Source organism: Lacerta agilis, chromosome 8 (genome assembly GCF_009819535.1).
Source record: "Lacerta agilis isolate rLacAgi1 chromosome 8, rLacAgi1.pri, whole genome shotgun sequence".
In the NCBI taxonomy this organism is placed as follows: Eukaryota; Metazoa; Chordata; class Lepidosauria; order Squamata; family Lacertidae; genus Lacerta; species Lacerta agilis.
Window position 1 is genome coordinate 46,639,047 of NC_046319.1, and position 12,808 is coordinate 46,651,854.

At 45.6% G+C, this 12,808-nt stretch overlaps 1 protein-coding gene across 1 annotated transcript in view; it reads left to right on the top strand.

Annotated features, from left to right (window-relative positions):
- The first annotated feature begins 5,454 nt into the window (after positions 1-5,454).
- BCO1 (beta-carotene oxygenase 1) overlaps positions 5,455-12,808 on the top strand; it is a 29,888-nt gene continuing 22,534 nt past the window's right edge. The window contains exons 1-2 of the mRNA XM_033157198.1: positions 5,455-5,625; positions 10,812-10,940. Of these exons, the coding sequence (XP_033013089.1) occupies positions 5,541-5,625; positions 10,812-10,940 (214 nt within the window). The 5' untranslated portion in view covers positions 5,455-5,540. The remainder of the gene's footprint in view (positions 5,626-10,811; positions 10,941-12,808) is intronic.

Sequence of the window (12,808 nt, forward strand, 5' to 3'; positions counted from 1 at the left end):
CAGGGCGGCACACGGGGCAGACTGCACCCCGCCCCCTTGCTCCGCCCCTAGGAAGGACTAATCCTGAAGCTGAGGCTCCAATACTTTGGCCACCTCTTGAGAAGAGAAGATTCCCTGGAAAAGACCCTGATGCTGGGAAAGATTGAGGGCACAAGGGGAAGGGGACAACAGAAGACGAGATGGTTGGACAGTGTTCTCAAGGCTACCAACATGAGTCTGAACAAACTGCGGGAGGCAGTGAAAGACAGGCATGCCTGGCATGCTCTGGTCCATGGGGTCACAAAGAGTTGGACACGATTGAATGACTGAACAACAACAAATAAACCTTCCCTTGATAAGCTATCTTGACTGGGTACAAAAACCAACACCATTCTCAGTACATGCACCCAAAGTTAGCAACAGTAGGTTAGGCTGGGAGACTGTGGCTGCTAGTGAACTTTATGGCTGAGTGGTTTCTCAGCACCTAGACATATACCCTTCAAAGTGTGGCAAATAAATGCAAATACATAAATAAATGTTGCTTAGCTGTCTATTGAAAGATTCAAGAGCCTCATAAATATATGATTTGTTTACTAAAGAACTGTTCCGGTGACACTTGTGGGTGGAATGAGTGCATAATGGGAGAGCAGAGTGGTTGCAGCTAGGGCTTTGCATGGGTTTGTTTGAAGGTTTGAAGAAAGCCTATGTGTGTACAAGCATTCCACTCTTGAAGGCAGGATGGCCCTGAATACCATGGGGAGAGTTGCATTCAGGTCCTGCTTGCAGGCTCCCCATAGGCATCTGCTTGGCCACTGTGAGAAAAAGATGCTGGACTAGATGAGTCTTTGGCCTGATTCTGCAGGGGTCTTCTGACGTTCTTAAGCGTACGTGCAGAAACCTCTCAGCAAAATCAGGAACCTTGGATCAGCCCTCAGCTATTAGATACACTTTTACTTTATTGCAAACAGATATCACGTCCGCAAGGCAATCTCTAACAACGACAATGGTTAGACCTTGCATCTCCTGGCACAAGGAGATAACAACTCCCAATCAATTCAGTAAATATTTTGCTATATTCTGAACTTACCAATTTTGCTGTTGCATCTGCTGGCTCATAACACACTGCCCAGGCAGATTCATATATGCATCAAGCTTGCTAATACTTTTATTTACAGGCCCTGCTTTTACTACTGAATTATGCAGTTTTAAGTACACTTGATAAGAGAGTCACATTTAAAGCAGTTACCTTAAGTCTCCTCTGCTCCATACAGCAATAGAGATAAATGGCAGGTTCAAAGGTAGCTAGCTGTTACCCGTTGTCATGTAACTGCTGTTGACTGTGATAAATAGAACAAGAAATGAACAATTAAGACCTGCAATAAAATGTTGCAATGTGGGGTACATCTGCTCAGATTTCCAAACAGGATACTCCATTTTCCATTCCATCATCCAACCACCAGTGTTTTGCACTGGAGAAGGCTGTGCACCTTTGGCACCCAAACAGTTTGCCAGCTTTCCATTTCTTTGCAATGCTCTGGATATGCTTTTGGGATTAAGCTCACTGACTGGTCCTGATAGCTCCACTTTGAAATATGCAACGGATAGCTTAATGCTGGAGCACAAACATGGCATGCAAAATGCCCCAGCTTCATTGCTTGTTTGCTTTGATTATGTCTACTGTACTCTGCTTTTCAAATCAATTTCCAAAAAAAGCAGCTTCCATCAAAAACCAAAATATAACAATAAAATACTGCATAGAAATAACAAAAAAGACGTACAGCTGTGTTAAATACCAGCAACCCCCAACCCTGGCCCTGGAATAAAAATATATTCAAACACCATATAAAATTGGAAAGAAAGAGAAAGTCTGTCAGCTTCTGATGGAGAGAATTCTATAACTTGTGAAAGCCTATATAGTGTTTTGTTTATACTGGAGAGGCTGATGCTGTGAGTATATCTTACATATTGATTAATTGCCACATATTAGGTGGGGGGGATAAAAAGCAGGAGGACAACACAGAAAGTGCAGAAATGCAACAGACTAACAGCAAATTTGCCTGAATTCTCTGTAAAAGGCAGACATGCTCCCACTTGCTCATTTTCTACAGTAACATATCTTCCTAGCCTTGGCTTTACAACCCAAGGAAAAGATCAGCATTAGGGCTCCTGTAGTTTTCGCATAATGTTTCTGCCCTTCAACGACATAGGAACAAATTTTGCAGATCTAAAATATTCCTGGACCTAGTTTCAAACTTATGCAGCAAAAACTGCCATTTAGTTCTAGCAGACGCATATATTAACTGCTTAATTGGTTATTAAGAGGGATTTAAACACATTCTGGGACAGGGGTTAATAAGCTTCTGGTTTTCTAAGTCTAATTTACATGAGATTTTGTGACATGCAATAGGTCGTGCAAAGAGTCTTCGTGTGGAGCATGTAACCTCACAATTAGTGATGTTCACGTTTCAGAAGGGAAAGAAGGGGGAGTAAGAGTCAACAAGAGCTACATTTATTAGCATTCAAAGTTAAATTGTTGTTGTTCATTTGAAAGCCTTTGTTGTGACTATCTTCTATTTTCTGATACAAATTACTGGTAAATCGCTGTTGGGTGGATATGGGGGGGGAAGTGCACCAATTTTTGAAAAGTTGTTAGTGTACACATATTTGCCTCAGTTTCCCTTACATCTCCCTCCGCTTCCTGTTCCCTGCCATAACTGTCTGTTTTCACCCACTTAAGCTGTCCTTGTAGAACAGATCTGGTCTCATGACCCCAGACTTGAGCAATAGCCAAAACACAGAGACTAAGGAGGACAAGCCAGTCAAATGTGTGGCTGCAATACTGCCAGCTGAAGGCCATGCCCAGGTTCTTGATACCAAACCTGTAGGGCTGTGGTAGAGCACCTGCTTTGCGTGCTGAAGGTACCAAGTCCCTGGCATCTCCAGGCAGGGCTAGGTCCTCCAGATGTTGTGGGACTCCAAGTCCAATCAGCCCCAGGCCAGCATGGCCAATTATTAGAGTTGTTGTTCAGGAACAACTAGACATCCACACATTTCCCACTTGACCACGTTGATCTGCAGAACAGGCATTTTATAAGTGTCAAATAACGCTTGCTGCGCAGTTGCAAGCAACTGATATTTTAGTGTGGCAGTTCCTATTCTCTGGAATACACTGCCTAATGATATTAGGCAGATAACTTCATTGTACACTATTTTTTTAATGGCTGCTAAAAACTTGCCTACCCAGATGCGTACTTTAATTCTGTACATTTGTGTTTTTATTTAAAACTGTTAATTTTATCTATGTTTTGATGATTTTATCTGCTGTTTTTAAAGTTTGTTTTTATTGCTATTTTTAAAATGGATATTTCACATGCCTCTCTTGATATGAACGTAATACTCAGACCCTTAGATTTTATTCTGAGGCCCTTCTCCAGCCCCAGCCCTGCTTAGGGAGGCTCAGAGGGTGTACTCCCAAAGCTTCCTGTGTCTGTTGTGGGATTTGTTTTGTTCCGTTGTTGTGGTATAATGTATGTTTATTTGTTTTAAATGTGTTGCGGGTAACTTGGAGACCTTTATGCAACAAGCAACTAACACGTCTAATAATAACAACAATTAATAATACCATTTTATGTAAACCACTATGTGGTATATTAATCTTGCCAAATAAAAGTATTACCGTGTTTCTCATAAAATAAGACGTCCCTATAAAATAAGCCATGGCAGGATTTTCAACCGTTCACAAAATGTAAGACATACCCCGAAAATAAGCCGTAGTGCTGGGCGCAATTCTGGAGGGCGCCAAGGAAGATGCGAGGTTGCCCGCACCTCCAAGCCTCCTTCCCGCTGGAGGAGCCGCCCTCCAGCTGCTGCCCATCTTCTTTACTGCACGGTTGCCGTATGGAGCGAGAGTGACGAGCCGCGGCAGGAGGAGGAGGCGGCCTGCCAGCTCGGCGCCCGGAAGCGGCTGCTGCTGCAGCGCCGATCGGAGCGCGCCGAGCCCGCAGCCTCGCCTCCGCCTGGCCCAGCCGAGGAGGGCTGCCGGTTCGGCGCCCGGAAGCGGCTGCTGCTGCAGCGCCGACCGGAGCGCGCCGAGCCCGCAGCCTCGCCTCCGCCTGGCCCGGCCAAGAAGGGCTGCTGGTTCGGCGCCCGGAAGCGGCTGCTGCTGCAGCGCCGATCGGAGCGCGCCAAGCCCGCAGCCTCGCCTCCGCCTGGCCCGGCCGAGGAGGGCTCCCGGCTCGGCGCCCGGAAGCGGCTGCTGCTGCAGCGCCGATCGGAGCGCGCCGAGCCCGCAGCCTCGCCTCCGCCTGGCCCGGCCGAGGAGGGCTCCCGGCTCGGCGCCCGGAAGCGGCTGCTGCTGCAGCGCCGATCGGAGCGCGCCGAGCCCGCAGCCTCGCCTCCGCCTGGCCCGGCCGAGGAGGGCTCCCGGCTCGGCGCCCGGAAGCGGCTGCTGCTGCAGCGCCGATCGGAGCGCGCCGAGCCCGCAGCCTTGCCTCCGCCTGGCCCAGCCGAGGAGGGCTGCCAGCTTGGCGCCCACAACTGGCTGCTGCTGCAGCGCCGATCGGAGCGCGCCGAGCCCGCAGCCTTGCCTCCGCCTGGCCCAGCCGAGGAGGGCTGCCAGTTTGGCGCCCACAACTGGCTGCTGTTGCAGCGCCGAGCGGAGCCCCGAGCCAGCGGGACCCAGCAGCAGAACCCAGGAGCAGCAGCACCGTGCTGCGCGGAGCCCCGAGCCAGATAAGTGGGTATCTCCCCTCCCCCCTCCCATGGCTAAACAGTTTTTAATTTCTGTTTTTTTATTATTTCACCATTTTGACACAACACTTTGGACAGGGGACTTGCTAGGCTTTTCCCTAGGTTCCAGGGGGACCCTATCCTTGTAGGTTAAACTTTTGGGATTGGGACTTAATTCCTCCCCCCCCCCAAAAAAAATACTTACCACTGTATTTGTGTTAAAGAAAAAAAAAAAGTTTAGCAGAGAATGTACATAAGCTGTGCAGTCTTGGCAGCCTGCACCCACATTTAGTACTTCTCATGGCTCTCACTTGGTCCGTTTATAAATCTGTGGTAATAAAAAATAAGACATCCCCTGAAAATAAGCCATAGTGGGGGTTTTTGAGGAAAAATAAATATAAGACGGTGTCTTATTTTATGAGAAACACGGTATTATAGCAGAAGTAGTAATCTATTACATATCGAAGCAGTGGAGACAAGACATGCCGAATGAAGCAAACTTCCCAAGCTAAGGAGAAGCCAATGGCGATTTGGGAGGGATTTCCTCTCCTCAAAACTAGGTGATCCTAAACCCCGCAACTTCGTACTAGCCTTTGCAGAGAAAGTGTGAAGCTCAGCAGAAAAGTAAAGAAAGTCCTGCGGATGAATACTCAGCCGTTTAGAAACCACATGGTCACCCTTTAGCCACTAGCAGTCGGCTGGGGGCGGACTTCACCCTTTTACCCCGTAAATATAAATAACCAGAAAAATCGACGGGTCCCCCCTTCTTCTCCAAACCCTTAGATGGGAAAGGAAAGCTGCAAATTGCACCGTCAGTAACGCCGGCTGGGGCGATGGCAGCACCTGTAGGGATGATGGAAGCGATCTTTGCCAGAAATAAAGAGGAGCACCCGGAGCCCCTCCGAGCAGAAGTGCAGGGTAAGTGCAACAGGCAGATAGCCAATTGCGAAGGAACTCAGATGGGGGGGGGGGGGGTGTTCCCGCCTTAATCCAGAGAAGACTTCTTTTTCCTAGACGTGTTTACTCAGAGACAAGTCTGCCTGAGGTGAATGGGGTCCACTTCCTAGTAAACAGATCTCGGATTGCAGTTTAGGGATCGCAGATAAATTAGATTATTTCTCTCCCCACTTCCTGTTTCTGAGCATTTCCTATGACCATCTGGGAGGGAATGTGGCTTCACTGCCCTTGGACTTGAGCCTCAAAGTCCGGCTGAGGTGGACAAGTGGCGTAACCCTTGCCCAAATACATTTAAACCTCCAAAACAGCTGGGGGGCAGGTTGGTTTCCTCGGAGCGAAATAGGGGGAGGGGAGCCGTACTTTCACTTTTCCCTGGTGGTGGTTTAACGTCGTCGTCTTCTTCCTCCCCCTCGCCTCTCTCAGCTTTCATCGGCTAGTCAGCAAGTTGGCCATTTCCTCAATGCTTGCACCTAGAGATCGTTACGCCCCCGCCCCCGGCTCCATTTTTCTTATAGCTTTAAATGCTTTTCTAAGGCATTTATATACCTAAGCAATGTACATGAAACAAACCACACAGAATAAAAAATCATCATCTTAAAATTCCCGCTGGAATAACTAAGGACGTTATTAGACACGCGCGGAAGTTTAGCGAGGAGATTGAAGCGAAAGGTCTCTCCTTCCTTACATTTTGTTTACTATTTCTTTACCCGCCCGCCCCGCCCCCCCCCAAAAAACACCACTCTGCTCCTCCAAGAAGTTCAGGGCAGCATACATGATTATTCACCCATCCACATGTGATCCTTGTCTAACAGCAAACCTGAGAGGTAGATGAGGCTGATATATAATAATTCTGGGGACTGTAGATGCTAGTAATGGTCACATTGTGATAAGAGAATCATAGATTCTTTGGGGAAGTAATGTGCTTTCAATGTGATTTAAATGTGTGCTGTGTGTGTGTTGTGTACACACACACACACACACACAGAGAGAGAGAGAGAGAGAGAGAGGCTGGGGGGCTCAAGGACACCCAGTGAGATATTCATGGCTGAGTTGGGGATGTAAACCTCAGTCCCATCATGGTTTGCCAACTGCTACACTGCACTGGCTTACACAATCAACAACACACACTAGACAACAGGTATAGGGAACTTGTGGCTGTTCAGATATTTTTTGGACTACAACTCCAGCCTCAGGCAACCTGGCAGATAGTTAGGAATGATGGGTGGTGTGTTCCATCAACATCTGATGGGTGAAAGTTTCCCAAACCCTGTATTATAATAATAAATAGTATAGATTTGTCGCTCTCTCTTTTAGCAAACTCAGGTGGTAAGCACCAACAGGTTTGTAACCAAACTGGGTTCACAGAGAAGCAACCTCAGAGGAAACTACAGTTTTGCAGAAGTAACCCCCCCCCCAAAAAAAAAATACCCCCAGAACTTAACCTCTCCTTCCAGCAAAAGAATTAAGCATGTTCAATATCTGCAGAAAATTGACTGTTGTGGGGGGCACACAAAATGAAGGTGGGGATGGAATGGAGAGTCCCTGTGGCCATGGTTGGCTGGCACCCTAAAGCGGAGCACTACTTTTAAGAGGTGAGACTGTACTGCAACCTTTCATTGTGGCTTGCAGGCTTGGAAATTTAAACGCCTGTTCCCAATATTGTGCCAGATTCTAGCATGATCCCAGAGGAAGCCTATGCAGATGTTGAGGCAAAGCTATGTAGATAAGGCCAGACTTGGTTCTCAGTAGCTTGATTTGCCGGAAGGCAGTTTAGTTCCTGTCCCAGTGGGGTCCCCAAGTCGATTGTCTAAACCTAAACAAATGATTCAGGTGTATGGAGAAAGTTGTACCCAGCAGTTGGGCCATTACTGCAGTGTGGGCAAAGTCTTGTTTCAACATTGCACATGAACAGGAATCTCATAGCATAGGTGCGCAGCAAGTGAACCCATTGAGATGTCCAGGATTCCTTATGATGCACAAAGCATTCCTCCACCTGTATCCTACCCATCATAATGACAGACACTTTGGTATTTTAGTAAATAAAATCTCATTGATCTAAAGAAAGGCTTTCTCCCATTTTTCCTTCAAAACGGCAACCAACAACTAATGAGGGAATATGAAATAATCTTCAGTGTGGTGTGAGAGCCAGTATGGTGTAGTGGTTAAGAGCGGTAGACTCGTAATCTGGTGAACTGGGTTCGCGTCTCCACTCCTCCACATGCAGCCGCTGGGTGACCTTGGCAGGCTTGAGAGGCACAGTGGGATGCAGTGAGCTCCTCAGGGCAGTGAGGAGCTACCACCATTGAGTTCATGACATAGCCAGAAACCTGTGCGTTGTCATTTTGAGTCCGTACTAATGTGAAAATGAGAGTAGTTATACCTGAATAGTTTTAGGTAAAAGATACTGGAAACAGAAGGTCCTCTTTAATCTTATTTTTCATCAGATTTGGCTGCAGGAGGGACTGGCACATCTACATGGCCAACTGAGTAATCAGTTCATTTCAAGTCACAGATCAAGAAATGTTTGCCCAGGAAATGTCCTTGGCAAAGGAGTCATTTCCTTCCCTATGAGCCATCCCCATGACTGCAGTACAGAACAGGTAGTCCTGCAACTATTACTATGGAACATGAGCAACCACTGGAGGCTGACACTTTAGTTGCATGCAGACTATGTGGGCAGGATTATATTAGTAAATTTTGATATTGAGTGTCTCCATAGCGAATAGGGGTGGAGTGGTAATCTGGTGTGGGGGAGAAAGTATTAGATCCCCCACTAACCCCTGCCACACATACCGTAGCACCATTCCACATCAGGGACTCTCACAAGAATAAAGCTAAGTTTGGCATTTCAAACTTGAAACACCAACATATCCTGCAGTATGGACTTCATTCCTTCCCTATAAATGCCTTGTGCATGTGGCTAAAATCCCCATATAAAAACAGACCCTGTCTTTCACTGTCAATCATCATGTAATGCAAATAAGCATGTTAGATAAACCTAGCTCTTTCATAAGGCATTTATACTGGATTAGATCAAGCCATTTTATAAGAAATATGTTGCTGTTATAAGAGGGTAGCTTGATTTGGGTTAAATATTAGGGCAAACGTATTTTGGCACTAAGGATGGTTAAGTAAGAGGAAAAGTTGCCTCAAGTTATAAAAGGAATAATAATTAGGGGGACCCACAAGGTATGTGATGATTGACATCATTGGAAATGTCTACAACCCAGACAGGATAAGTAAGCATATGTAGTATTTCTGAGGGCTGCTGGGAGTTGTGGTCTGAACCATCTGCAGGGCACCAGGCTGCTGAAGGCTGGCTGAGTGAGATCCAAGAAGAAGCGAGCTCCCTTGGATTCTTTTCCTTCTTTACTTGTTCCTTTGAACGGCCAAGTTCCCATCGTTTTCAAAAGCACTTTGCAGTTTGGCATGAGGAAGAGGGTTGTCGAAGGAGAGGATTTATTTAAAGCTCCCTTGAGTTTCGCTGGCCTAGTTTCAGAGCCTTTGGATCCTGGTTTCCTTTTTCTGACATGACCAACGGCTTGAAGATATTGCTGTCATAAATCTTGCCATGGTCAGTGCATCATAAGTCTAGCTCTGGCATTATTACTGCGACTTGGCTCACCTGGGATTTATATCGGCATGAGTGCCTTTGTGAAATGTGTTGGCATCTACTTCTGCAGATACACACAGAGCTAAATTATAGGTGGATTTAAATGGACAGTGTGGTTTTCTTTACAATAAGAGAGAATTCCCCATTTGCCACTCAAGTGAAGATTGTAAGGGTGTAAAGAGGAGTTCTCCTGGTGTCAGCTACACCTACAGAGGTAGTCTCTGTTTCACATACAGAAGGTTACAGGTTTAATCCCATGTAGGGCTGGGAATGTCCTTCATCCGAAACCCTGGAGAGTTAGTATGGACATTACTGAGCTTGATGGGCCAACGTTCTGACTCAGTATATGGCAGCTTCTCATGTTCCTATCTAGTCCAGTATCCAGTTTCTCATGGTGGCTAACTATGTAAGGGATGGTCCACCACCACTGCCTCTAAATATGGAAAATCCATAGAGCCAGCATGATCCATACCTGTTACCGTATTGGCCCGAATATAAGCTGCACCCAAATATAAGCCGCTCCCTTAAAATTCTGCATGCACTCACACCTGTTCTGTTTTACCGTATGCCTGTTTCAGCAGCAATATCGAAAAAGCCAATTTTTGTAAGGTCGTGAATTTAAGCCGCACTTTAACTTTTCACGGTCGGAATTCGAGGGAAAGTGCGGCTTATATTCAGGCCAATAAGGTAACAAGTAGGACCTACAACAAGCAGTTCAGGATTCCAGCCACTTCATTCTGTTCCCCCTGGTTTTTCATTTCTGCCCCCTGCCTTGCAGCCACCAGTCAGCTTTCTGTGGCTGCTGAGTTCTCATTGGTCTGCTTTAGATAGTTCCTCCACCCACCCACTTGGGGTTATTACTCAAGATTTATTGGCTACACTTGCAAAGTTCTGGCTTCTCCAGCTCTGCTGATAACTCCCTCTTGCATGTAGGTGGCGGTGTCATTTTGGCTATACAGTATAAGCAATGGCACTCACAACCACAACATCAGAAACAGAAGGGATTATAGGCCTACCCTCTAAAAATTTGTGTAATCCATGATAATTGCCCAGCCAAACTGCTTTAATCCACAGACTACAGCTGGATGAGAGAGGTTCAAGGGTTAAGCCAGTGATCTTCCACTTCAGACTGTGTTGCCAGTGGCTGAATGGTTGGGGAGGGGTGTCTAAACATACTTACAGAAGTACATGCAGTTTGTAGGTCCATCCTCACAGTTGGGAGAAACAGAAGTTTGAGTAATATGGGGTTTTTGAATGGTTTCTTTATTGGGATGGTGCCACCCTACAGACTTAATACACCTTTTTTGCCTAATGCATCCGACACCTGTGTCTGGTAGCATCCTTACATCTCTAAGATCACCAAAAAACCTCCATCCTGTCACTTTTGACACGTTGCAAAATTGATCTCAGACTGCCTTATTAATTTGGCAGGAGTGAGGGCTGGGCAATTGGGGGTCATTCAACAGAAATACTTCTGGAGTTCCATTGAGGCAGAAACAAATATCCTACTGAAAAAAGTCCCTTTCTTTTCCAGGTGAGATCCCAAGCTGGATGGAGGGGATCCTTCTCCGTAATGGTCCAGGCATGCATACAATCGGGGAAAGTAGATATAATCACTGGTTCGACGGCATGGCTTTGTTGCACAGTTTTACAATAAAAAATGGTAAGCTTTTATGTATTGCATATCTGATAGCAGCAGCAGCAGCAGTAGTAGTAGTAAAAACTTATCTGTCCACCCAGGCTTTCCCTGGGTTTCTGTTGCCTTTGGTAACTGTGTTGTTTACTAAAATCTATTGTTCTTATTGAATTTTGTGTGGTTTTTGATGTGAATCTATCTTGGTATTTTCGGGCATAAGTTTAAGGCATATCTATCTTGGTATTTTCTGGGCTGGTGGAAGCAGTACAAAAATCCATTTAATAATTAGAATAATTATTGTTGTTGTTTAATTAGTATTATTATTATTTAATGGAGGGCACCCTATTGACTATCCCTGGTTTCATGTATCACCATCTTTATCTATTCAAAGTACATCTTCAACTAAAACTATGCCACAGATCTTATAGTCGTAGGCATCCTGAGATGCCATACAGGTAAAATTGAATAACTCATTGTCAAATGCCTACAAGGTTGTGCCCAGCCTTCTCTTTTCTGCAGGTTTAAAATATTCAGTTTTGCGAAGTGTTGGGCTGACATGGAGAAGGGTTTTGTCCAGTATATAACTTTTGGGTTTATGAACATGTGCTTTTAAAGAAGGAAGGCCAACTTCCGTTCTGAACAATGTCTCAGGTGTACAATGTGAGACTACAACTAGTGTACACCATAACTTATTTTTGGTTATACTGAATTCCTCTCTACTAGGGTTATCCCAGATTTCTGCACCATATCACAAAATACATGTTCGGCAACAAAAACATTTAATGCCAGTTTTAACAAAACATGGCCTGCTGTGTAATACAGTATCTTTGTTATCCCTAATAAATAGGCAGAGTGCCAATGAGTGATTTTGCAAAAACAAAGTCCAATCAGATGTTGGATAGAGCCCTCTTCTTCCCCGCCACTGGCTAATAGTCAAACTGAAGAGGAACATAGGAAACTGCCTTCTACTGAATCATACCATTGGTCCATCTTCCTCAGTATTGTCTACACTGACAGACAAGGGCTCTCTAGGATTCTAGACAAGAGACAGACCTGGAGATGTTGGGAATTGAAGCTGGGACACTGCATGCAAAGCTTATACTCTGTCACTGAGCCCTTCTGCAAACAAATGTGCAATGCACCTGAATGGAAAGTGAGTGCTCAAAAGGCAGATTTTACCTCCAGTTACCACAGGATGGAGACACACCACTGGAGATGAGCAGCAAAGTGACTTATGCCACAATAAATGTGTTAGTCATTTGTGATACCAGAGACATGCCATAATTAATGTGCTAAAGCTTTTGAGGGCAACAGGTCATGGCTATCTCTGTCAAGCCCTGCAGAGGCATTGGCTGAGCACTGTTGGACAGTGAATGTTAGATTAGGGGAGAAGCTGAGATCTAATCCAAAGCGACAGCTTCTCAACTTCAGATCCAGTGATAGCAATCTCCCTATCTTTAGTATATATTATAAATATCTAGCACTGTTTGGGTTCACGACTTAGATCCCGTTTCCTTACACCCTGGTGCAGTTTAAAGGAGGAACTGCAACCCAGTGGAAGAACAGCTTGTTTGGGTGCAGAAGGTCCCAGGTTTGATCCCTGGCATCTTCAGAGATGCTACCAGCCATCAGTTGGGGGTTGATGGGAGTTATAGTCCAAAACACCTGGAAGTCTCCAGGTTGGCAAGGGCCGGCTTGGGGATTGCCTGCTAGGTTAGAGGACAAATATTCTGACCTGGAATAAGACAGCTTCCTAACTGTACATGTGATGGTGGGAAGGTACTTAGTGACTTTCACTTCCGCGTGATAAAGGGAAAGTACTCCGCATATGTTAAAGAGGCACAGCATTTTCTTTGCTCTTGCCTTTTAGGTTGAAAGTCAGTGCATTATTTTAA